At 39.5% G+C, this 27,801-nt stretch overlaps 1 protein-coding gene across 2 annotated transcripts in view; it reads left to right on the top strand.

Annotated features, from left to right (window-relative positions):
* tsc22d3 (TSC22 domain family, member 3) overlaps positions 1-23,275 on the top strand; it is a 43,385-nt gene extending 20,110 nt beyond the window's left edge. The window contains exons 1-3 of one of the 2 annotated variants that reach the window (XM_008420366.3): positions 20,210-20,586; positions 20,980-21,031; positions 21,593-23,275. In XM_008420366.3, coding sequence (XP_008418588.1) covers positions 20,462-20,586; positions 20,980-21,031; positions 21,593-21,856 — 441 coding nt within the window. In that variant the 5' untranslated portion in view covers positions 20,210-20,461 and the 3' untranslated portion in view covers positions 21,857-23,275. Of the gene's footprint in view, positions 1-20,209; positions 20,587-20,979; positions 21,032-21,592 lie in introns of those variants that run through there. The other variant, XM_008420364.3, reaches the window with a different exon arrangement.
* The last annotated feature ends 4,526 nt before the right edge of the window (positions 23,276-27,801 follow it).

Genomic DNA, 27,801 nt, shown 5'->3' with positions numbered 1-27,801 from the left:
ATTCAGAAAATGAAAAGAAGAAAATAAACCCCCAGAAATAAAACGTTTTTCATACTCAAATTTAAGACTTTGAGGTGTGCAAGAACTCTGCTTTTTGTTATAATAGGCCATCTTAAACCCAGCACGCACTGAACCGTAGAAAAATAAAACAAGACAGTGAAAGTGCCACACTATAATAACTTGACGGTCACAACTGTCATACCATTAACATAGGAAATATCAGACGGTTGGATTTTCTTGCTGCAGGTTCAAATGTTGCACAATTCCTGAAATTGTGCAAATCCTAAAATGTGCTTCAAGGATTCATGACATCGACGTATGCAGGATGTTTGGAGCTCTCAGCTCAATATCATATCAGAAAGGAGGAAATGAATTGATTTATCAATGATCGTGATTAACTGACTCCCAGAGATAAAGTCTCTGAAATGTGATTTACACTTGTTTTACAACGCATCCTGTTGTCCATTTGTCTAAATTCAAATTTTTTTCGAGAGATTTAAGTAGGTAAACAGGATCTGCTCTAAGTCCTCCTGTCAACCATATTGGTTAGTTGTCGGGTAGACTTTGTTGAGATAAAAGTGAATCGTTCAGTCAGAGGAACAAGCAACAAACATTAGATGCTCATCCAACTCTACTTGCCATGTATGTGCAAAACATGCTCTAATCAAGTTTTGATCAAATATTAATGCTATTAAGAGAATAATAATTTTTTCCCCAATGCAACTAGTTCATGAAACCAAAAGTAAGTAAATTTATTTGTAGTCATATTCATGTGATTCAGAAACTGTACCTGCCTGGGTGGGCGGCAGCTGGACACACATTTCAGTTTGTCTTTTATAGTAGACAGAACTGCCTCCAGCTTTCCTCTGCTCTAAATCAACATGTTTCCTTTCAAGAGTCTTCACATCTGTCCCTGTCCCTGTTTGTCTCACGCTGTCCCCTGCCGGTGGGGGACTCTCACCATGCAGACAGGCTGTGGAAATATTGCAATCATCACGTTCTCTCAGGCCTCAGCTCTCCTCTCGGAGTGAGATTCTCACTGTACCTTTCTGTTTAGATCTGATTGGCCCGGCGTTTTTTAATTGTTCAACGGTTTTAATCTTTACTTTTTGCTGGAAGAGAGCGTTTCGAGACGCGCTGAATAGGCTCAAGTCCCCCTTTGTACTCCCTCACAGCAGCACTATGTTATATCAGGTTCCCTGATGATAGGAAGCAGAAGAGTCTTTTCATGGTGAAAATGTTTAAAGCACCATTATGGCTTGGCAGAATTTATCGATGTTTATGTGTGTGAACCCTGCTTAGCTTTATTTCTTGGGTTTAGTGCTTTGCTTTAAGTTTAAACATAATTAAGTGGTCACATCTCCCAAAGGAAGCTTAAAATGGTGTAAATAAATGAAATTTAAATTCCATAACTACATATTAAATATGATTTAAATTAAAAAATGTTGTTTCTACTTTGTATTCAAAATAAGAGACAACTGCACAGAATAACAAAAAGACAACTAAATAAAAAAAATAGCTTGCTTTAGCTAAACTCCATTGACTCTCACTGAAATGCTTCTGCAAACAGGTGCGTTGCTGAAAGACTTTCATTTCTTCAGATAATTAATTAGGAAAGAAGATAAGTTTAGACAAAGTCTGATGAGGTTTGTCAATAAGATACAAACCACGGTGGCATTTGGAGAAGTGAATTTACAGTGTTGGATTATTGCAGAAACAACATGAGAGTATTGAAGTTGACTTATGATATTTCAAAAATAAGCACCACATGCGTAAAATAAGGATATTTGGAATAATACACTAGATTTGCTATTAATTTTTATTTTGGTTTTGCACACTCCTAATGTTCATTTCCTAGTTTTTCAGCTTTCTATGATAACATGATCTTCCCTGATGAGATTGCATCTGACAGCTTTTTAAATGAAAATACTCCCTATACATTCAGTTGATGGATTATGTGCTGACTTGTCGTCTTTGTCATAATTTAGAGCTCCAGTTGTGTGATCTGAGTTATTGCGGTCTTGTCAGAGGTGTGTAACACACTTTGAGTTGCTGGCAAAAATAAGTCTGACGTAACATCCTCAGGCTAATATGAAAAACAGTGGAAGAATCCACAACTACTCACTGATTCCAGTGAGTTGTCCTACATATCCAAAAAAATAATGCACAGTATGGTGGAGCTTTTTTATCACCAGGTGCATGAAACTAATGAAAACCATCAGACAAACATCCTATCACATCCAATTTTCTCAGTTCATTGTCTTACTGCAGAAATGTGTGACTGTTGGTCATTTGGATATCTTGTCATCAGAATGACCGCCAGTGACTTAAAATTATCCATGGGAACTTAGTCACGACTCCATCGTCATCTCACAGGTGACAAAGGATTAGCCTCAAGGCTCAGCAGAGGAGCCTGCAGGAGTCTGTGGGAACGACTCAGTGTTTGGATGACACCGACAGTGAGCGTTAGCAGGGTGCCTATCATCCAGTTAAATCCAGATCCTGCTGACAAACTGGGACGTGCATGAGCAGGCCACGCAGGCATACAAAAGTGCGGCAAGCACCATGCATCAGCGTGCACACTGGAAAACAAAAACAGAACTAAGCACATAATCGCACGCCAGGGGGCGGCTCATCGAGGGCCTGAGTTGCTCCACTGTTGTTCCAGTTGTTGGTGACTTGGGTCACACAGCTGCAAGCTCAGCCAGAAACAAGACAGGGAAAAACATAAGAGGAGATATGATGGGAAAGAAAACTACATGAGGAAAGATATGTAGAAAAATACACGAAGAAAAGCAAAAACAAACTTGTTTCAAAAAGAATATCTCATCAAGAGTTCTTATCTCTTTTTGTTCAAGGAAATCTTCATTTGGTTAAATATGAATGCAACAGATTGTGTATGCCCCAGGATTCTTGTTTTCAGAACAAAAAAATGCATCTGCCAACCTACCCAGGTTGCTCATCGTAATTACTCTCCGACACTCAACAGATGACATAATTTGCAGTAAAACACCTGGTGACTAGGAGCATGCAGAATGTAGCTGACTGGTTTCCTTCTTAATTAGTTTTTGTGCATCATTCAGCTTGAAAGAGCCATTGCTTGAATGATGCAGGCTTAAGTAGCTTAAATAAGATGTAGACACCTTCACACCAACTCTGACAGCTGACTTGCGGCGTACACTTAAATATCTGTGGATATTGCTGGGTAAATTCTTTACGATGTGACCTAAAAACACCTGACTTCTGTTGAGACGCATCCTGGTGTCTGCTGTTACAAAGTGCCCAAGCTTGTTTGCTCTGATGCTAATCACAGCGACATTTGCCACATTTTCTTTTTGCCCCTCCTTTAGTTCCAGCAAAAGGTCCTTTTAGGTGAAGGCCTAAATTTATGGTACCGTGCATGCATTAATGCAGACTTTAATGAAAACTGTTTGTTTATTACGTTTAATTTAGAAGAGATTTTAAATAAACAACTTATACCAACCAGTATACGTTCTTGGATAGTTGTATTTCAAGTCCATTTCAAGTTCAAACCTGAATTAAGATGAACTACTATTGGAAATATGATGAACATAGATAAGGAAATTAACAGTGCGCTTTGAGTGAATATAAGCAAACACTTAAGACAAAAAGTAACTGATGTAAATGACGCATCCAAGGCATACATGTCCAGGAGTAGAATTAGAAGAATTTCTTTCCCTCTCCCTTCACCTCTGTCTTTCTCCCCCTGGTGGCAAGTGAGGAGTTGTAGTAGGGAGCGTTGCCATGGCGAATGGCGGGCATTGCTCAGTGTTACAAATGTGGGATGTATTTGCAATGTGGACACGGAGTGAAGTGGGTCTGCTCTGCTCTGACTAATGGGAAAGGTATAGTATTGAACGAATGACTGTGTCAGACTGGTTTTGTTACCTTCGGAAGCAGGAGAAGCTAATGGCGGCTAATGGCTCACTGGTCGCTCTCGCTGCTCGCTCAGGACACGCAGGTTTCCTGCCGCTTAGCTGCAGATCGTTGTCACCATAAAAGTCTTCAACAACACAGAAGAAGAGTCGCTAGATCTACCTCTAGTTGTTCTTTTGAAAAAAAAAAAAAGTCTGAAAAATCGATAAATATAGGACAAATAGGTGTTAAGGAAGAATTTTTATATCACTGGTAAATTTAGCAAAACTCTGGCTCTGATACTTCCTTTTGATCCCGGGTTTTCTCGCGTGGCCACGTGCGGGGACAAAAACACAACAATGCGTGTTGACGTCACAGAATTACAGGATTTAATCCAATCAGAAGTAAATATAAGATAGTACAGGAAACTGAAGAAACACAGATACAAACATGGTTACCTGAGACAAGAAGACAAAGAAATATCAAGGACGTCCTTGGAGAAAGAGCTGGTGCAGAAGTAAAGCAAATCAGCTTTTTTCTGAATTGTTTCCCTTGTGCACAAACTTTTATACCTATAGGTGTGTTTACCTCTTTAATGTATTCAAATAAGGCGTATCTCTACTTGACCAATTGGAAGACATCTCTGGCCCTGTTAAATTTTAGAAAAAGTCCCGCAGTTTGGTCGCAAGATCAAACACCTTTTGTTAAATAAGGTAGAAGCAGACTCTCCGAATTCATGGTGGTTTATGGCTTTCACAGATCAGTGTGAAAAGCTAGAACTTCCTACTGATTGTTTCCCAACAGACAAAGAGCAGATCAGAAGATCTTGGCAAACAATCTGCTTTAACTACAGTAAAATATATCAATAGGTCAGAATATGTTATAAATTTTAAAACTATAATTATGGTATTTCAATCAAGTCATGATAAATTCTAAAACTAACTTATTTTAAATTTATTTTCTTAACAGTATCTGGCCTCCTGTGGCTCTACAGCCATCTGGGCAAAGAGAAACAGATGCAGGAACCTCACAGGTAGCTGTGAAATTCTGGTTTCTCTTCTGCTCTGCCAGGAACAAACCTTTAATACTGTATTTTAATTCAATGAAAAGTTCTCCAAAAACCCAATTTATTCTTCTGCACTCAGCATCTCCAAAGTTTAGTCCTGATATCAAACCAAAAGCAATAGATAATAAACAGAAAATAATGAAGTACAATTCCTGTTTCTAATTAGGAATTAGAAACAAATAAGAATTAAGACATTCATTCACCATAAACCTAAGTATTTTCTAATACTAAACAAAACATTTTCATGTGATTCTAATATAGTCAGAAATAATACAATTTCAAATACATTCATCATTAACTAAATTAATTCTAAAACAAGATAATAGAATTTTTAGTCAAAACATATTATTAATACTAAGAAAAATGTCTTACAAATTAAATGTTAGTGATTTAAAACATTTTCTGTTATATTCCGTTTTTTTGCACCATGTCAGATGTTAGTTCTGGAAGATTTCTCATCCTGGTTACGTGAACCAACCAAAGTTCCCCTTCTCAGAGTAATTCAAGTGATACTGTCCTCCACCTTCCTGCATATGTTAATTTATGACCTCCTGTCTTTAATGATAAGACCCCAGGGGTCTGAGCCGAGGCTCTCCTGCAGATCTATTTCAATACTTACCCAACAATAGTATTTGTTTCAAATCACTAACAGAAACCTGTTCAAACTTAAGAAATTGGTTCTAAAAGGTTTAAACTGTGTTAAACACTCAAAATAATAATTTTTCTCAACAGTCCCCCTTTTGAGGTCTGAGATACACAGACCTCACAAATAAATTGATTAGGCCTTCCAATATAGGAACAAAAAAAAATTCCGTGTACTAGAATAACCAAAACATTTACCTTCTTATACCTTCTTATACAGTCCCCCTTTTCAACAGGACCCCTCAGCTCCACATCCCTCTCATCTGCAGCACCACAGTAAAGCATCTGATAGGGAGGCGGAGCAGGTGGGCCTCTGCTACCCTTAGCAGTTTTATGCATCCAAAATTAAACTCCTTATTTTACCTGTAGATGATAGATTTGTTCTGTCCAGTAATTTAATACTCACCTGAAGTATTGCAAAAATTTGTAACAATCTCAATTTAAATGTAAAATACCTATTAACCTTTTAAAAATCCTATAACTCAATTATTTCAAAACAAGCAAAACACATTACAAATCATCACCCAAAAAGGATAAAATGGAAAGATGACTGAGGTACACAAAACTTACCAAAGATAGACACTAATCACAAAATCAATACTGATCATAACAATTACAATCTTTCAACAGTGTAAAAAGCAACACCAAAAACAAAGCTGTCAAGGAAAAAGAAATTAGAACACATATAAATCAATTACACGTTTTTTTTTTTTACAGAATTCAATAATAGTCTTAGAGTCCGTGTCTTTCTTCTTTGTCTTTCCTCAAAAACAAAAGAAGTTCTTCGTCCAGAAATGATCTAAAAATACGCGCGAAAAAAGAAACGAAAGTTCATTGAGTTCGCAAGAAAAGACGAAAATACGCAAAAGAGAGAAGATGTGTTAACGGCGATCCTCTTGTAACTGTTTTCCTCGTCGGGTTTAAACCTCAGGTTCCCACCTGAGTGTCCGTTGCTCACTGAAAATTGGATTTATTGTGCCAATATAACAGTGAGTTTAAGGAGAGGGTGCAATCTCCTTTTCTCAATATAAGGACACCGGAAACAGGAGTATTATGCCTGTCCGGGCCTTTTAAGCCTCGAATTCCAGGAATTAGAAATGATCATGGCAGGAATTGCTGATCCTCCTCGGTCCTGGGAAGTGCCTGCAGACGCTCCTCGTCTGAAGTTGCAGATCTTCTTGTACGTCTCGGAGCGCGTTGTGGCTCCTCAGCTGTTGTGCAGTGACTCCAATGGAACCAGGTGTCTCCTTTCCCTTGCAGATGGACAGCATGAGACGTCCTTTCCACGAGTTGGTATGGTCTGGTGAAGCGAGGTTCAGACCACTGTCTTTTGATGACCTTCAGCCACACCCAGTTGATTCCTGGGACCAGTCCTGAGCCTGGACGGTCCTATGACGTCTGGTATTTTGCAAACTCTGTTGCCAGACCCTGTGACTCACTAAAAACATAATTATGAAATAAATGTGCAGGTTCACCTGTCCATTCTGGAATCCGAGTGCAGGTGCTGGAAACATCCTTCTTGTGTGGAGCTCATATGGACCCTGTTGATTTGTTAATGGACATTCAAACAAACATCCAATAATAAGCGATGCATTTACCCAATTTAAATTTAGACTGTGCACAGTTTATAGCCAATTTTGTTTTATTTACTCTCTCAACCTTGCCTTGTGATTGGGGATAATATACTGTACCGAATAAATGGGTCAATCCGAGCATCTGTTCCACATTCTGCAGATCTTGATTCCTAAAAGGAGTACCATTTACTCACCTGATCTTCGTTAGAAATCCATAGCGTGGAATGTAATGATTGATCAAGCAGAATATGAAAGCTTTGCTGTCTTCCTTTGCGCTGGCCACGCCTCCAGGTATCTTGAGTATTGCGTCCAGAGGGATTAATACCTACCAGCGTCAGCATATCTATCCTTTAACCCCGTCTTTGAGAAAAGATGCCACCTGTGCTCCAGGTTTTCATCACCTGTGAAATCCTTTCATGCCAAGTCCATAGACTTCTTGAAGAACCTGGAGTCTCATATCCGGAGAAAGAATCACCTTCGGAGAAAGAATCACCTTACCATTCAGTCCTTGTCTGAGTCGGTCATTAACTGACTCCTTATTGCTCATCAGACAGTTCCAGTGATGACACCCCCTTTTTGTGTTAAAATATCTTGTACAGATGATTCTATTCCACCTGCTTCAGTTCTAATACTTACCATTTTAAAGGAATGACAAGAATCAAACAGCCTTCTTGGCTGTGTTGTCAGTGGCAGCGCCTTCAGCTGTCACTCTTGTCCTGCTTTCTTCATGACCCCTGTTTTAATTACAATAACAAATTAACACAGGAATAATGCTTCTACCAATTTCCATTTCCGTTTCATATTTTATGCGTTTCTAAGAACCCTGCATTTGTTGTCTTCTATGTTTTTGACTAAAGTCCCAGTTAAACGTCGTTAAGCTGAAGTCCTAAAAAGGAGTGTGGGTTTTAATATTTGTATCTTTTTTTTTTTTAAATCTCTCTATCTCACTGTTTACTCAATGTCACATGCTGTTTTATTTCAATTATGCAAAGCACTTTGAAATGCCCTGCTACTGAAATGTGCCACACAAACAAAATTCAATTTATGGATTGGTTCTGTTCCTGAAACTCACTACTTAAATCTTAAAGTAGTGCATATGCTGCTTTTATTTCATATTTACAACAGGAACCATCTGTGTACAGACTTCTCAAATCTTTCACTTGTGGCACTCAGATGTGCTCTCCCCCTGTTTCTGAGGCAGAACTGTGTGCACTCAGTTCAGCCACAGAAACATCCAAACTAAATTGCAAATGGCAACAAGTTAGAGCCAATCATTATCAGGATAATCTAGGAGCATAGTTCCTACCATTCCTAGTCATAGAAAGAAAGTGCAGCATGTCCACCACAGTCATATCCCGGGGTGATTCAAACTCACAGCTCTGTGACTTGCAGACATCTAAATGATTTGAAACAACAAAAATGCAAATGAAAAAATAAAAAAAATATCAAAACTAAAAGAAGCTCTGTTCCTGGAGACTGACAGCTCAGATGTACACAGTGTATAACACTCACTAACTGAATGTGATAACAAGTATGTGCAGCCTTTATCCAAGAACACAGTGTAAGTGCATTTAACAAAATATTATTCCTTTCTTTACTGAATAAAAGCTTGACCTCTAATAAGTAACACTCGGGCCAGCTTCTGTTGTCCCCTCCACTGCAGCAGACTTATGTAAATGACCAAAAGAGAAGGACCTAGTTAAAAATCAAAAGCAACAGGTGTGACGTCAGCGTGCCCCAAATCAGTGGGACATGTGGCCCAGAACACTATATTTCATATGTTTCATGGATGGGAGAAGAAAAAGCGAGGAGCAGGAATATACCGTCAGTCTAGAATCAACAGGGAGCATGAAATTACACCTCCCAATAACTAAGGCTATGAGCCAGAGTGCAGAGCCAAAAGATCATATGGCACTGCCACTTCCAGCATGCTTTTGAGTCAAACTCATGCACCAGCAACAGTTATTTAGCCACAAAAATGCAAAAACATGTTCCAGGCACTACCTACTAAAGTTACATCTACCTACTCCTGGAACCATTCTGTCCAATTAAATCATTAAAACAGGGTGGCATGGGAAAAGGTCAAAAATCAGCCCAGAGAACACAAGTGTTCGGATCTAGGGTTTCCAAAGTGAGAAGCAGGACCAAAGCTTGGTGTGTTCATTCGTGTCCAGCTGTCAGCCAGGTGCTCCACTGATAACTGCAGCAGAAAATGTCCATGTGTAAAATCATGCACAAGCGTGTGCAAAAATGTGGCAACAGGCAGAGTCCAGTGTACTGCAGAGAAAAGAACCACTGATTTTATTCAGTCAGAGAGGTCAGTGTTCAGTATGGAGTGTGCCACTCCTGCAACCACCACAAAATGGCAACAAATGTCCATCATTCTTCACGTCGATCAGGAGATCTGGCAGTGATCTCAGATCAAAAGGTCCTGCGTGTGTCAATATCGTCCAGCTTGTTTGTACTGTGCATCACATCATGGGACCGACGCAGGATCTGGTGCTTCTCTTGGCAGTTATATGTCAGCCGTACTGCCTCCAACAGGAATATGAAGCTTGTGTGGGCATTGTCGAACCCAGTGGCCTTGTTCACCACAATAAAAACACATGTCCCTGCAGTTCACACCTTGTTGACCCGTTCCCCTCACACCTGAGAAACCGGGTGCCCTTTTCCTTTTGCCACGCCAGCCTGGAGCTAAATTCTGCCAAGATGCAGCTGCAAACATGCGAGGGCCAGAATGTGTTGCTGGAGCAGGAACCCGACCCAAAACAGGTGGAAAATTTTCTGATAATGCATCAACTCCCACCTGCATTTGTTTTTCATGTCTCATCACTTTGTATCTAGCCTCCTTTATCTGAAGCTTAAGCAATTGTTTCTTTAACCGCTCCAGCTCATCAACCTCAGTCCTCTCCGCATCCTGAAACACATGCAAATGATGTAACAGATGTTCCTCCCACTCAGCATGATCACAACCTATCAGCTCCCGATTTTGGGTCATCTTTTCAGCTACAGAAGAAGGGACACCAGCTAGGATGGCCTGACGAAATTGTTCCCTCTGCTCTGAATGATCAGCCGGATGTAATCCCGTATGTTTAATCCAGATTTCAATACCCCTGTCCAAATAGAGTCTGGGACTATTAGTAAGGTCCCAAGTAAATTTTGGAATAAACAAAGGAGCCAAGAGGGGGAAAAGAATCCCTACATTAAAGCTCTGTTTATGGAGATGAACTGTTCCTTGCCAAAAAACCAAGCAACGAGCCCATTCGTGCCTGATCTGCTCTGCCTTCTCCAGGTTTTTTAAAAGCGGCTCCCTTAGTGAACAAACCAGCCTCACGAAGGTCTGACCGGGCTGCAGTCTCATCCGCGACTGCCCGTTTCAAAGCCTGACTTAAAATTAGGCCCAAAGGCATTTCGGTATTTAAAAGTTTATGCTGTTGTAATACTTCCCGTTTCAAATCGTCTGCCGTCACTTTAACTGTGTTCCACCCCAATTGTTCCAAAACGCTAAGTAAACCTGTGATCTGTTCATTCAAAGATTTCCACGGACCTGAACAGAAACTCAGAATCTTATCATTTAACAAATCAATATCCATATTTAACTTAACACTAGATCCGCAGCGCAAAACACGAATTCAAATCCACACAAACAGCAGTTTTCAAACGCAGCGTCCCACTCACACTGATTCGCTCACACAGCGCCACAGACACACAGAGCTCTTTACATACAAACAGCACAGATACAGAGAAAAACAGAGAACAAGAGAGACAGGCTCAGGTAACAGGAAAAACGAAGAAAAGAGAGGAAAACATTTTTTTGAAGCCGGCTAAAATATAGTTCTACTGCAACGCAAGAAATTCCCAACAACTTCTACCTTTTCAGAGTCGGGTCAAAACTCAATTTCAATATGTTCTTCCATCAATCCGCCCAGCTACATAATTTACGAAGAGCCAGCGAAGAAGGCGACATCAAAACCCGGCCAAATAATAATTTATCAAAAGTCTCTTAAATCGCCCAAAGCGACAGACTCAGCCAATTTAACCCTTAAAATCATCAGTCCTTGAGGAACGAGCAAATTCCCTGGCCGAATCAAGCCAATCCTACAACTAGAACACACAAAATTAAATCCAATTAAATTTGTTAGTTTACAGGCACAGTAACGTTCCTGTAGGCCACAAATTAAAGCCTAGCTTGAGACAGAGACTGCGCCGTTTCCCTGTTTGAGCCCGCCACCGGCTCCCTGTAGTGTGTATTCATTCATTAACATTAAACTATGTTTGCTCTTTTCGGGGGGAATTTTCTATGACATTGCAGAGAATTCCATAATTCTGCGGCGTCGCACAGCAAAGGGAAGTCGGAAGTGTCAAACGAAGCGGCGCCGCCCGCAAACTTAACACAGGCTTACCAGACCGCAGCGTCAGACCCAGACGAATTAAAAAGTCCCCACAGGCGCACGTCCGAAACTTCGGATCCCGGACGAGCCCCCAAATGTTAAGGAAGAATTTTTATATCACTGGTAAATTTAGCAAAACTCTGGCTCTGATACTTCCTTTTGATCCCGGGTTTTCTCGCGTGGCCACGTGCGGGGACAAAAACACAACAATGCGTGTTGACGTCACAGAATTACAGGATTTAATCCAATCAGAAGTAAATATAAGATAGTACAGGAAACTGAAGAAACACAGATACAAACATGGTTACCTGAGACAAGAAGACAAAGAAATATCAAGGACGTCCTTGGAGAAAGAGCTGGTGCAGAAGTAAAGCAAATCAGCTTTTTTCTGAATTGTTTCCCTTGTGCACAAACTTTTATACCTATAGGTGTGTTTACCTCTTTAATGTATTCAAATAAGGCGTATCTCTACTTGACCAATTGGAAGACATCTCTGGCCCTGTTAAATTTTAGAAAAAGTCCCGCAGTTTGGTCGCAAGATCAAACACCTTTTGTTAAATAAGGTAGAAGCAGACTCTCCGAATTCATGGTGGTTTATGGCTTTCACAGATCAGTGTGAAAAGCTAGAACTTCCTACTGATTGTTTCCCAACAGACAAAGAGCAGATCAGAAGATCTTGGCAAACAATCTGCTTTAACTACAGTAAAATATATCAATAGGTCAGAATATGTTATAAATTTTAAAACTATAATTATGGTATTTCAATCAAGTCATGATAAATTCTAAAACTAACTTATTTTAAATTTATTTTCTTAACAGTATCTGGCCTCCTGTGGCTCTACAGCCATCTGGGCAAAGAGAAACAGATGCAGGAACCTCACAGGTAGCTGTGAAATTCTGGTTTCTCTTCTGCTCTGCCAGGAACAAACCTTTAATACTGTATTTTAATTCAATGAAAAGTTCTCCAAAAACCCAATTTATTCTTCTGCACTCAGCATCTCCAAAGTTTAGTCCTGATATCAAACCAAAAGCAATAGATAATAAACAGAAAATAATGAAGTACAATTCCTGTTTCTAATTAGGAATTAGAAACAAATAAGAATTAAGACATTCATTCACCATAAACCTAAGTATTTTCTAATACTAAACAAAACATTTTCATGTGATTCTAATATAGTCAGAAATAATACAATTTCAAATACATTCATCATTAACTAAATTAATTCTAAAACAAGATAATAGAATTTTTAGTCAAAACATATTATTAATACTAAGAAAAATGTCTTACAAATTAAATGTTAGTGATTTAAAACATTTTCTGTTATATTCAGTTTTTTTGCACCATGTCAGATGTTAGTTCTGGAAGATTTCTCATCCTGGTTACGTGAACCAACCAAAGTTCCCCTTCTCAGAGTAATTCAAGTGATACTGTCCTCCACCTTCCTGCATATGTTAATTTATGACCTCCTGTCTTTAATGATAAGACCCCAGGGGTCTGAGCCGAGGCTCTCCTGCAGATCTATTTCAATACTTACCCAACAATAGTATTTGTTTCAAATCACTAACAGAAACCTGTTCAAACTTAAGAAATTGGTTCTAAAAGGTTTAAACTGTGTTAAACACTCAAAATAATAATTTTTCTCAACATAGGTTAAGTTGACAACAACCCCACTCACCTCCCCCCGCTCACCTCCACGCTTCGCAGTGTCTCTTGGCTTCGCCCACTTCGCTGTAATTTTTCAAAATCTACCAGGGCGAGGTTTAGCTGTCAGAGGGGGGTTAGTTACACTTTTAAAAACTAGACTCAATACAGGTGGATATAATAAATATTAACTTGAGTTCAGTATGATGGCTACTCTACAAGAACTGGCTGAACTGAGTGACTGTGAAACTCAGCAAGTACAAGGAAATAAAAAAATATTACCCAGCTTTCATATGGCAATGAAGCTTAGGCGTCAATAAAACAAAAGTGTTTGTTTAGTGCTACTGATCTTTTTTGTAATTGTAAATTACCTCAAATTTTAAAATGAATAGTTTAAAAGATTATTACAGGATGCTTCTAGAAATCTGACACGTGATCCACGGAATGGAAAATTTAGCTTTACATTACTTTATCAGCAGACTTATCTGCACTGCAGTTGAGATGTCAAATGTCACAACATTCTTGCCAGCAGACAGGATTAAGCTTAAAATGAGATGTGAGATATTTATGCAAAGCTGTCAAACTGGAAAGAGGCGTACAATTTGTCAAATCAAGACTGGCTTAGTAATGCTGCTTAGAGCTCTTTTTCCATAGCAGTGACTCTCCAAACAAGTATATCCCCGATGACAAAAGAGGATTTATGCATCGGGCAAACCCAGAACTTAGAAGGATTTCCTTAACACCACATACATAATATAAAATGTTACATAACAGTCAATTAGTGTCATTAATCTGTCTCAGCTTGCTTTTGCTTGCAAACAAATTTCGATATGTCAGCTGTTGTTTGACCAATTTCAGTTTTCCAGAAGGTTCTTGATAAGCTTGAGATATTTACATGGACTTTGAGCGAGCTTTAGTACTACTGTTAAAATTCAGTACAGAGACCGGCATGGCAGTTGCTTTCTGAAGCTGCAATTTGAGAAAGTATCTTCTTTTGTCTGCCTGAGAGAGATACTCCAGCATTGCATACATGAAGCAATTGGCCCCAATTCAAAGAACTGTCACCCTCGCTGGGTGTCTAGGACTATTGTATTCCACTAGACTGGAGTCACATCATACAAGTATCAGTCTGAGCATGGCACTCAGAGCCATGGCTGCAGAGCCAGAGGTCTCGTCATTGCTCAATTGCCTCTTTGTGCCCTGAGGAAACAGTTGCCGGGTACAAACACTCACAGAACAGTGTGAAAACGACCAAGAGCCTCTCACAGCCCTGACAGTCACTAACACCACGATGGGACAGTCCCATACGTGTCCCACTGGAGTTGCCTCTTCTGGGGCAAGGCCACCCTCTCCTAGGATTGTGACTCCTCTTCAGGTGATCGAGCCACCTCAGAGATTCTTTTATTATCATCCGCATTTCCCTTTCAGCTTTCCAGACAGAACTGTGAGCTACTCTCCCCCATACTCACCGAGTCTCTTCAAGAGACCGGATCGCCGGTAAGTGAGGACAGCACAGGAGGGGAAAGTAATTTGTCTTGTTTCGAGCAGGACATTTGGCATGATGGTGCCATGAGAGTAACAGTGACAAAGACAGATTAGGACATGAATGGAGCGGAAGATGTGTAATTTGTCAGCGACTGAGAGATCTTGAGTTGTGGGTGGATATTTTCTGTCTTCCTTTTTTACTAAAACAACATAGATTTTATTCCAGTTAAAGAGCAGAAATAAATAACTTAGTATTCTTTATACCAGGTAGGATTGCACTGTACATTTACCTTATCCGTATATTACTGGGACATGCATACTGTCATGCATACTGTCCCAGTATATTAATCGGACAGCAAAGGTGTCAATATAATTACTTAACTATCTTGCATTAAAGCTCTGTAAGCCTCTTGGTAACAGTTGTTTAATGCAACATAAAAGTTGCCCTAACCAGCTAAGTTGTTTTACTGCCAAAATAGCAGATGCCAGGCAGGAGTAACTTTTTCAATAACACCTTGTTGTTAAGAAGGAAATAATAGATTACCATTTTTTCCAATTGCTGGATAATCTACTTATTTTCTGGGATCTATGTTCTTTTTGAACCCCAACTAGAAAGACATTAACGCTTTTTAATTAAATGTTTTTCGCAAGTCATATTGATACTGCAACGCTATCCAGTATTATCACATATCAAACGTTTTCCTAATATCATGCAACTCTAATATCAGGCACATTGTTGTACCCTGATACAATATTAGGTACCTGCCTTCTATTTGAATAAGACCAGCTTTGCCCTATTACTTAACCCTGTAGAACTTATAATGTGATCACCTAATAGGCCAAACTGTCGTAGTTTATTTTAGGGAGAGTCAAAACTGGTAGGCATCGCCGCAACTGAATTTACGTAAATGTGACTTAGGTATCTGATCAGTGACTAAATTATAATATGAAATAATTACTAAAAAGAAATGATGACAGAAAGGCAAAAGCAACAAACTGAGTCCGATCACAGCAGAACACTAAATGCCACACTCTTGGTTCCAGTACACATGCACTATTCAGAACAGAGGTTTATCAAAAGAAGCACACATAATTCAGAAGTGACAGATGGCATTAAAAAAAATTCTGCATAAGTTCCTCACCTTTGTTCCATGTAACATCATTTTTATATACGTATAAATAACAATATGACTGTAGCTTAGTGTTCTGTTGCCACACTAATGAATGCTGAATTCATATTATTTTCTAAAAATATTAATTTCTATATTATAATAATATTATAGTATAATATTATAATTTATAATATAAAATTAGCTCTTATTAATTTCTAAAATTGTGCTGCATTAATAAAACAAATGTGCACATTTTCTTGTTTATCTATGTAGCATTAGTAGTAAAGGACACTCAATTACAATGCCAGTCCTGTCATGTTAAATCAAATATTCTGTATCTTCTGCACGACATTTTGCTAGAGAGAATATTTCTGAATAAATGACAGATATTGACAGTTTGTTAAATTTAATAATATGTCTCAATAGAAATGTTAAAATCCCAAACCTTCTTGTTATTTGTTGCTCAGAAGACTGAAAGAGATGTGGTAATGACTGCCTGTGGGTGTGCTGGTTTGAGGAGACCATTTAGTATTCAGTGTTTGTAGCTAGTGTTGTTGCCCACATGGACAGCTTCCTTTGAGATCAGCTTCCTTTGAGATAGCCTCTGGCTGCAGCCTGTGGCGATTATCCACATTGTTGGACCACACTTTCACTACGGCATACATAACAAACTTATGGAAAACGAGAGGAAGATGACCAGAAAGCAAGCTCAAAACAATGTGCCTGTTTTTGTTTATTTGCTTACATCTTCTGTTGACTTAACAGTTTGCGTTTCTGGCAGTTACTGATGCGTACATCTTGAAACTGGTGTGTCAAGACTCAGAAATGTTGCTTGAGCTTAACAGTTGGCAACATGACTCGCTCTCTTTCTTCTTCAGTCATTATTGCATATGAACAATATTTTATAACATGTTTGGCTTTGGAACTCTGGACATCTGATGGAAACTGTGGTCTGGCTGTAATGTGACTCACTGAATGATGCTGGCATGCATCAAATGTGATCAGGCACCAATGGTTTATCAGAAATATGAGCCACTTCAGCTACTAAGAAGGAACAAAATTATGTCTATGTGGCACATAAAACTGTTTAGAAACAAGCTGCTGGCAAGCTAAATGAAGTTGTTTATGCAGTGAAAAACATATTGTTGTCAAGATTTGTTTCACTATTTTTCTGAAACTTAGAGTGAAAGGAGGCAAAGGAATGAAATAAGTCTTTTTGATCACCAAATAAGACATGTTTTGAAGACTGAATTTCCGCCTAGCTAGAAGTGCGACTCCTGCCAAAAAGAACTTGTACACGCATTCATACCCTTCACATTTTTCATAATTTTATCATCCTACAACCACACACTTGAATTAAACTTATTTGTTTTTTTCCCCCAAAACAAAATAGATCACAATACTGAAGTACAAGTGACATAAATTATTAAATATGTTTTTCACAAATAACAGTCTGAAAAGTGTTGTGTGCACTTCTATTTCATTACTTTCATTTTGTTCCTGTTAAATAAAGTCTAGTGCAGTCAGTCAGCTGCTTTACAAGGTCATCCAAGTAGTAATAGAATCAATGTGTTTGTAGTTTTTTTCTTGGCAGAAATACAGTTGTTCTGTGAAGGCCAAGCAGGTGTTTTGTGCAATGTCAGTGACCAAACAACGTCACAAAAAACAAGGAGCACAGCAAACTAGCATGGGAGTTGAAGAGAGGAGAGTATTAATCAGAGAAGCAGCAATGAGGTCCACAATAATTCTGGAAGAGTAGCAGAAATCTGTTGCTCAGAGGGCAGAATTTAGTGATACGTCATCCAATAGTTGCATAATTTGACAATCTGTCCATTATGGAACAGTGTTAAAGTTTGCAGTTGTCTACAAAGTAGTGCTCAATCCCAAATTAGTGCTTGTGCTTCTGGCCAATCACAGTTTGTAATTAGAAAATGATAAACATTTTAAATAAGGTGGATTGAGAAGACCAAAACTTGCTAGAAACCATGCAAAATGTTATGTGTGCTTGAAAAAAAATAAACAGTATCATCCTGAACACACCAACCTTGTTATCTATGATACTGGCAGCAGCATCAAGCTCAGAGTAGATGGGAAGATAAATGGAGTTAAACATACAGACAGAAATACATGTGATGAGGATTTTGGACAAAACATAGTTATGCCTTAGAATGGCCCAGTCAAAGTCCAGACCTAGAATAAGTTTGAAGTATTTTGAAAAAGGAACGGCACAAAAATGTGTGCCTCTTGATGTGTACAGTTCCTGCAGCTGTAATTTGAGCCAAAATATTGATTCAGGAGGCAGAATAAATAACATCTTTCGGAATTGTTTTTGTTGACAAAATTAAAAAACAAAGTTTTATTTTCTTTCCACTCGTTACTTATAAGTTAAGAGGGTATACATATTTCTGTAAATGTAGTCATTTTCTTCTGACTGTATGGGCTTTACTACTGATTAATTTAACAAAATATTAAATTATTGTATTACCTGATTATAGTCAATTAGATATGAAAGAGTAAAAATGTAAGGCTCTCAGACTTCAGAGGAAAAATTCCACGGAAGTTACTGAATAACTTTGAATGTTCTTCCTTGTGTAGTAGAACAAAATGTTTTACCTAGAGGTGTTCCAAACAAACATTTCCGGCTCATAATTGATACAGTATCACTAAAGTACACCAACAAAAGAGTACACAGAGTTGTAAGCTGTGACGTAAATTCTGTTCAACTTTGCAGAGATCATAAACACATTTAACAACACATTCAGGTGTTGCTCAGTGGGAAAAAAATATGTTGACATTTTGTGTGCTATATCAGCATGTACTGCTGCCCACAATCTGTTTATTACAGTTTGGAGGAGACTTAGAGCAATTGCGTCACATGTGGTAACAAGTTCAAAATGCTACCAGAAGTGCAGAAGGTCATGCAACAGGGAGCAGGGCTTGTTGAGTGATTATTTATAGTTTGCACAGTTATAGAGGTGATTGTTGCAGACATAATAACCTTTATTTACATCACTAATATATCCCTGACGTTTTTGTTGTACTCTTTAGAAATATAATTCCAGCAGTGTGTGACATATAAACATTACAAGGTAAATGTATTAATAGCTCTAAAAAGGAGGATGGAAAAGCAAGTTGAAACTGGGTGCCGAAGGATGACTGGAAAAAACCCACATGGAAAAATGAAGACTGTGTTATGTACATTATAGTGTATATAGTGTAACTTACTTTCTCACCACTAGAGGGCGATCGAGTTCAGAGTTAAATTGAGGAAATTCATCAAACTATATGGAAAAAATACCTAAATAAAGTGTAGGTGAGCACGTGCTTGGATGGTGCAGAACACACCAAAGACCTTTTTGATAAACAATTTGTAGGTCAAGGCCCGGGGACGACATGCTGTCATTGCTATACCAAGTTATCACGGAATCACACCGACGACAACAATTTCTGCACACAGCGAATCAATAACACCGTGACAAGAAGCTCACATGAGCAAATCAGTGAAAATCTAATCAGCTAAAACATAAAAGGACTTCTAACAAATACCCTATTTTATTGTCCAATTCACGTGAGAATCAGATTTCATTAAGACGAATGTGCAGCGCATGGGACATTTGATCAAATCAAGCGTTCGTTTACAAAGGCAGCACATTGTTTACGCATATGCAAAGGTTCATTTTCTTTTTTTTGTTAGGCTGGTTAGAATTGGAGCACATCTCGGTCTGTGGGTTAAATGCATCCATGCATCTGCGTTTGAAAAAGAACCGAAGTTCAGCAGCGGGGCACTTGCGATGCTGCGTTCAAAGCCTCATATTAGGAGTCGTTCGCCAGGAGGTTGCTTCGTCTTTTAGTGAAAGCCGTTGCTCTGTGTAAGAACTGACGTGTTGCATAAAAATACGATAATGCATTGATTACCCTGATTACACTTTAAAATTGCAGTGGATTTTGCTTGTGTCATTTGGCTCCCAAGAACAAGTGAAAAGTTTCAGAGTGCAAATAAAACATGCACCGGATATCCACTATCCAATGTGAAAAATGCTTATGAAGTACCTTTCTGTAGGATTTGAAACATTTCACACTCAATCATGTGTGATCGTTTTGTCCCTGTTCCATTTTAAGCAATCATTAGAAGGAAAATTACTGTGAACAGATCCTCATAAAACAGCTTATATACATATCAAAACATATTGGGGCGAATTAGACACTTGATGAACCGTACAGAACAAAATGTGCCCTGTTGCATTATGTAAAAGCAGAGGAGGGGGTGTATTTATCAGAACCCAAAAATATGGCTCATTAGTGATTTCTTTCTTCTGATGGTCCTGGAAGGCAACAGAAGCTCTGCCTCCTCCTCTCCACTCCCTCCCGCCCTAAAGCTAATTTGCATAATTTATGCTTGCGTCACGAAACCAGTCTTACAAATACAGGCTGGGGGCAGAAATAGCAACAGACAGTCGCTCGAACAAACCGGCGAAGCTTGACATATAACCCCGACACAGCACTGAGCTCTAAGGCTTGATAGAGAGCAAGAGGAGTCAGTGCAGCGCTACTAACTCGACGAACCAAACAAACCGAATCCTCCCAACCGGATCCTCGCTTATTGGCTCACTTCGGTGACCGACCAAGTCGCAATCGTGGCGAGAAGCATCATCCAAACGAGTGTGGTCCTCAACATGAGCACGGAGATGTTCGCCAAGACTCCGATGGAGGTGGCAGTCTACCAGCTTCACAACTTCTCCATCTCTTTCTTCTCCTCGCTGCTCGGAGGAGACGTCGTTTCGGTCAAACTTGACAACAGGTACATTTTGTCGATTAGCGCTTGAATGAAACTGAACCGACGCGGGTTTATTGTAATCCCCGAGCCGCCCTCTGTTACTGTTTAGTGCTACAAACTCTTTGAAAGCTCAACCTCGCCACTATTTGCGTGTCGTCAGCTGGCGCTGTTTACGACGCAGTGACTCTTATTAGATTGTACTCGATCTGGAGAGAGTCAAACTTCTTCGTGCAGTTCACGCTTAACAAAAGCCCATCTCAGATTACAGCAGGGTGATGATCTCTTTCCCTTTCTGTTCTGGGAGCTTTTTATTTCCCCCGCGTCAGAGGCGTGACGTCAGGAAGGAGCAGTGCATGTGAAGTTATCAGTGTGTTTATGAGCTGTTAATTTACGACTCTCTCTTCTTCTTGTTTGCAGTGCCTCTGGTGCTAGCGTGGTGGCCATTGACAACAAGATCGAGCAGGCCATGGTAAGCAGAGAATGAACACCAAACACAATGCTAATGCATGCAGAAAGGTTATACAGTAGACTCATGCATCTTTTAGGACAAACTGTAATGGCTGGGGCTATACAGGACACAGCATGACAGTGCAATCAGTCTGACCTAGAGAATTCATTCATCACATCATATGGGCTGTTTATCCCTGTAAATAAGCTCGTGACCTTTTTCCTAGAATGATTATTTTTGGGGCATTTAGGATCACTGGCATCTGCAAGAAATAATATCTAAAACTAATTATGAATAAAAGTAGTGGGAACCCCCTGATGTGAGGAACAAGTACAGACATGTTTTTCCTGCCGTCTCAGAGGTTGAAGACAAGTCCTGGGAGAAAAAAGACAATACTTAGAAATGACATGGTTCATAATATGCAAACTTAATTGTAATAATACCCTTCAGAAAAACTGAGGAGAAAATCAACAGGCGAACCAAATGCATGCATCAGTTCTGCGATAAACTCATTTGTCTTGCAAGATTTTCTTTTCCATGCCTATTCTGAGTCTGATCCATCTCTTGTTTTTCGAATGACAGGATCTTGTCAAGAACCACTTGATGTACGCGGTGCGTGAGGAGGTGGAAATCCTCAAGGAGCAGATAAAGGAGCTAGCAGAGAAGAACAACCAGCTTGAGAGGGAGAACTACCTGCTTAAGAACCTGGCCAGTCCGGAGCAGCTGGAGAAGTTCCAGTCCCGCATCCCGACAGATGTGCTCTTGGATAATCAGAACGTCCAGGTGACCCCAGCGCCACAGCACCAGCAGCAGAGCTGTAGCCACAGCACTGGCTCTGCTGTATAAGTGGCTCTGCCTTGGGGCGGGCAGAGCCACTTTGTCTTTACAGTCGTGGACCTCGTTTTTGAACGCAAGCGTTACCAAATCGCCGCCACCGAGACCCCTTCGGGACATCGAAGAAGAATCATCGGTGCTGTAAATGATTGATGGGACTCGAATGAACTGTTGATACTGATGAGCACAAAACCAGAACTAGAGACGCTCTAAAACTGGTGCCATGTCAGGCCCATCCTGTGTACCATCCAGCTCTTTGTCGTAGTCTCTCTTCGTAGGCATGAGTGTTGAGCATAGAAAGGGCAGACTAGCCTAGACAGAGGGTGGGGGATTTCCCTCCCTAGCCAAACTCTTCCAGCAAAGCACCGTCCTTTTTTCCTCTGTTGAGGAAGTGGGGGGAGCAAGGAGGTGTTGATTGGGCTTGCCCTGCAGGCGCTAACCTGGAAAGTGCTGGGACTTCGCTCCCTCATGACCCAGAGGAGACCCATCTGAGACAGTTCTCCAAGTCTCAACAAGAACAGCCCCATTGGTGTGGATTCACCTCATCTCAAAATACTTTAATGGACTTCCAACCGCACATTTCAGACACATACAGACTTTTGATCTACCTACAGTGTATTGCTGCCATGTTCCTGTCCATCCTAAGCATAACAAGGAAAATGCACAGGATAAGCTAAGGCTACAAAGGTGGAGGTCAACGCGATGTTCTCCATCTAAGCTGATGAACTGCTGCAGTAAACTAACAGAATACTGTAATATCTCATAAAACATGTAGACTCGTATTGTTTGCTGTCGGGGCTTGCTGCTTATGGGGGTGAAATTAATTCTGCTTTATCTTCTGTTTTTGTTAAATTCAGAACAAAAATCAGTTGTTTTGTACAATAAGAGCAGTGTACTAGGCTTTCAGAAGCTGTCTTTGTTACAGGTCCGTCCATATCTGCCATTTTGTTTGTTTAACTCGCAGGAAAACTACAATGTACATACAGATGAAATGTCTCTGAGGTAAATACTGTTAGGATGGTTTGCAAGCAGACAGCTGCGTTTCTAGCAGCCTATGCACTCCTTTTGTTTGTAGGTAGTGCCGTCCAGTATATGGTCTCCTTCCTTATTCAGATGGCAACTTGAAAACAATGGCACGACAACAGTGCCTGTGAGCGATGATCGCATTTCTGACAAGACTTTGGTTATTGTTGTCGGTTTTTTTTCCCCCAGCTACCAAAGACGTATTTTCACACGGCAACAAAAGCTAACCAAATGAGGACCATGTGTAAAACTTCACAGGGAGAAGTCTTCTTCGTAGCTAGTGCTAAATTTTGTTTGTGTTTTGTAAAAATTACGATTTTGTTGCTATAAAGTATCCCTGAAACAGTTGACCACTGTAATTTTTGGATACAACTGCACAGTTGCAATAAACCGTATGTTTACATAATATATCATGTTGTTGGTCTTTGGCTCATAATTCCATCCTAATGAGATGAAGCATTATTTTTTTAACTGCTAACAAATTGTATACAGTTTGTCCTGTCGTCTTCATGAAACCTAAATAGGTGTAAGTTGAGCTTTCACCAGCTAGCACTTAGATTTTTACCAGTTTTTGCTTGAGGGCACTTAATAGGGTGAGACATGAAATCCACTGAAATCCCAATAATCTTTTTCCTGAAGTAAAACATTTTAAACATATTTTTTAAATGCTTACAAATTTCTAAGCACAGCACGGAAGGAATTTCTTGTGTTAATTTCTTTGGGCCTATTTTAAGTCTTACAGCCTCTACCATATTGTTCTCCCAGTCTCCATCCATCTTGCCATCTGCTGATTACATCACCTGCCCCTGCTAAGGCAAAGCATGGCCACAGCATTATGCTGCTGCACATGGTGTTTTCAGTGTGTTGGCTTTATTCCACACATGGCATGTATGTCAGAAAAGTTCAAATTTAGTCTCGCATTGCTAAAGCACCCCTTGTCACGCATGGGTCCTAACTGGATTTTGAGCAACCATGCAGGGAATACTTTTGATTTTCTTTCAACATTTGTGAAAGAGAGATTCTTAATTGAGAGTTGTCCCAATATCTGACAAATACTATAAGGCAACCCTGTTTTAAAATTCTCCACACCTTTATCCCAGACATACCTGCTATGTTCCTTGTTCGTCTTAATGGTGTTTGTTCTTGACGGCATTCATGTTGATTTTATGAATCAACATGAATGCATGTTGATTCATAAACATGCATTCATGTCAGTGAGTTTCACTGAAACTCACTGGTTTCAGTGAGTTTCATAACATTTGGGGGTACCCGATTAAAAAAGACACGCCATCCTTTCCGCATTTGAACAATTTGAAAATAATGTATTATGTTCATCTCAAAGTTTCCTTTGCGTTGATCTTTCACATGTCAAAACAAAACTGTTTCTGACAAAATATGAATACTTTTGCCCAACACTGTAGCGCAGTTAGCCACACATGGTACCTCCTGCAAAAATAAGCAACTTGAGGTCGTCTCATCAGACTTGAAAAAGACGCATTTCGTACTCTTAGTCATTGTTTTTAATCGTTATGTAAGTGTTTTCCCCGCCCAAACGTCAAAAACAGCACAACCACTAATGATAGTGAAGTAATAATGGCTAGTTTGCCCATGGACTGGAATCTGCAGAGGAGGGGAAAAACACTTTGTACTAGTAGCTATTTCCCTTCAGTCGAGCTGGCAGCCTGTGAGTAACCAGATATGCTGTGGCTTCCCTGATGTGAAGACTAGACTCGTATCCATCTACTGCTGAAAACAAGGTGACTTCTGGCCTGAGACTCATCACTGCCGATTAAAATCTGTGGTCTCCTTCAGGTGCTCTGTGACAGAATAACTGCTTGGCTGTGCAGCTGATGGTCCAGATCAATGCATCCTCTGCTTTCAGTCGCTTTCTGAATTCCACTATAGGCAGGATGGGTGTGCAGTTTTAAATGAGAGCTGCATTAATTATTTAACAAAGAGGAAACAGTCAGGCCTTTATTGGCTGTTTCACACAAAATACTTCTGGTCAGTCTATCAGTGAAAGAGGCTTCAGGGTTATTTACAGAAAGCAGTGCTCCAGTTTAATCACACTCATGTTAATAGCAAAAACAGCTTCAACCGCAAAGGAAAAATTCAATCTGGCTGTAGAGCCAGCATGCCAATAGCTATAGAGGCCCAGGAAAAGCCTGAAGACAATTAGGACTGTGGTTTCAGCTATTACTTTGCTTGCTCTGTTGTTCTATTTTAAGACTGGTTCCGAAACAGTGTGTTCCCGATTCATTTTAGTGGCCTTTGATTTGCAACTGATTGATGACAAGTTTCCAGGCATGCTTCATATGTGACAGAACACCAAAAAATATAGCCGAGAAAATAGTCGTCTCTTAACCACAGCCATGTTTCACAGCCGCTGCAGCTTCTTTGAAAAAGCATTGGGTAAATGGTGAGCGTAATTCAGTTTAGCTTCTTAAAACCAGGTCAAAATGGAAGTGCAAAAATACTCTAAAGAAATCAGCCCAAACTTTTTCCCACAATATTCAAAATTCAATGGTCCCTTCCAAAATACTAAACGTTTTCTCACACTCATCAGCAATCACACCAAGTGCGGTTTAGAACGTGTGTCAAACTCAAAGCCTGCAGGCCACATCTGGCCGTCATAACTATTTCTGTGGCCCTTTAGTTGATAAACCTTACCTTGATAAAACTTCTCAACAGTGTGCTTAAATGTTATTTTGTTAGTCAAATCAAATCAGTTTTTATAATGTCAAATGACTTCAATGTTAAATGTTTAATTTTTATAAAGACTGAATGCAGAGAAAGTTACAGTATTTTAGTTATTAGTTAACCTTCTTAATGCATTCTGCCTCAGTCGTTCATTTGAGGACGCTCACGATCTTGATGTGGACAAAATTGAAAATGACTTTGGCACCCCTGGTTTAGAACATCTTCTTGTTGACAGGACTTTGCGACATGTGAATAGTTTACCCTTTTGTCACATTACAATCACAAACGTCACTGTATGATTTAGATATTCTACACAGGCCATCACAAATCGGCTCATAGTTGTGAAGCGTAAGGTAAAGAATAAAAGGTTTTACAATTTTTACAAATCTGAACAGTGAGGCATGAAGGCGACAAGTATGCACTGCTGCACATCTACTGAAAAATGTGTGTTCACCTAAACGGACAGATCAGATGATTAGTTGGAATAGAAGCCAACAATGGTCCAGGGACCCTGAGGAGCTGTAGAGAGCCACAGCTCAGGTGGAAGAATCTATTCACAGAAAAACTACCAGTTTAGTACTTTAAAAGATTGGGCTTTGTGGATGATTGGTCAGACGAAAGCCATTATGTGCAAGAAGTTGCTCTGGGCAAATAGCATCAGCCTACATCAGCAACCAAAGCATGGTAGTGGCAGCATCATGCATTGGGAGCTCTTTTATCAAGATGGATGTAGCTAACTGGAGGAAAATCTGATACAAGAGAACAAGCACAGGATGGCTGGGATCAAGGCTTAAAAGATTTTGTTTAGAAAAGCAAAAAAAAATTGGCAACCATTTCTGAAATACAACCAGAAGAAACCCCAAAAGACTTTCCTCTACACCTGCAGCAAAAAGGGAATACTATAGTGTATAGACTCAAGACGGCTGAATTCAAATAAATAGATGTTTCTGACTGGAATGTGCAAACATGTGGACGAGATCAAGAACTATGAATACTTTTGGAAGACATCATATTCTTTTGTTAGTAAGTTCAACTCTCAAGTCAATGCTCTCTTAAAAAATGCAGAAAATCAAATCTTCACTGACGGTTCTGTGAGTTTAAGTTTTAGGCCGCATGAAACTAGGCAGCTAAAAGAGGACTTTCTGCTGGATTACTGAAGTTATGCAACACATACACACGCATACTGAATACTTAGTTTCAGATGGAAATTTGGGGTTTTTGCAGGGAAAGACTGGCTCTGCCTCCAAGTGGTTGGGTTTGCATGCAGGGGAATCATTTGGTCAGATTGTTTTCCATTCCCAACTTGCGTGCTTTGCTAAAAATGTCAACATAAAGAGTAAATTAAGCAACTGCTAAATATTTATTGTTACACCTTCTACAACTGAAAATGTGCAGTGCATTTCTGGCACCGTGAATTAGTAGTTCTAGAAAACGTTTCTCAGAAGAAATTACTGAGCGTAGTTATGTTATGGTTATGTAATGTGGTTTTTGATCTCCCCCACAATAAAACCTCAAGGAAGCAGAAGCTTATACACAGCAAAGCAACTTTATTGATACTTTTCGTCAACGTGGGCGGCATGGCCAATCCTAAAAAACAGAAAGAAAGAAAAAAATTCTGAACAACTTTATCCAGATATCTGTTCCCTGTGGTTCTTGTTTAATGTAGGTCTAAGAGTCGTAGACGTTTTTACCCACTTTTAGTTATGTAGGCAATCCTTGTGTAATTGTGTGTCAGTCACAGTTTCTCATAGAAGAAGAGTTCAAGAGTACAAAGTACAGCAGGTTGGCTGGTAGCCTTGAATCATAAATATTCAACTTAACCCAGTGAGTTGGGTTGTAAACATGATTAAATGGCATTTAAAGATCACAAATAATGTCTATTTTGAAAATGAGAGGACTATGGATCGGAGTTTTTTTTAACTAGATTTCCATAAACAATAACTTCCTCATTACTGTGTATGATCAGAATCCTGAACAGACCTGCGGAGCCTGGATTTAAAAGCCTTAAAGTTCACATGTTGCCATTCATAGTTATAAAGTATCACTTTTATGCAACAATGAAAATAAAGAAATTTTAAGATGTTTCATTTGACACAAAATATCTCTGAAAGAACTGAATGGCTTCAAAGAAAATAACTCAAAATCAGGGTTTTTTTTAATGCTTCATCAGGCACAGTTGACATTCAGCCTTGAGCTCATCTGGTTGTGATGATCTGAGGGTGAGGGAGCATTTA

This window comes from Poecilia reticulata, chromosome 10 (assembly GCF_904066995.2).
Source record: "Poecilia reticulata chromosome 10, P_reticulata-male-v2, whole genome shotgun sequence".
Taxonomy (NCBI): domain Eukaryota; kingdom Metazoa; phylum Chordata; class Actinopteri; order Cyprinodontiformes; family Poeciliidae; genus Poecilia; species Poecilia reticulata.
Note: the sequence above shows the minus strand (reverse complement) of the source record. Positions and strands in the feature narration are given on the sequence as shown.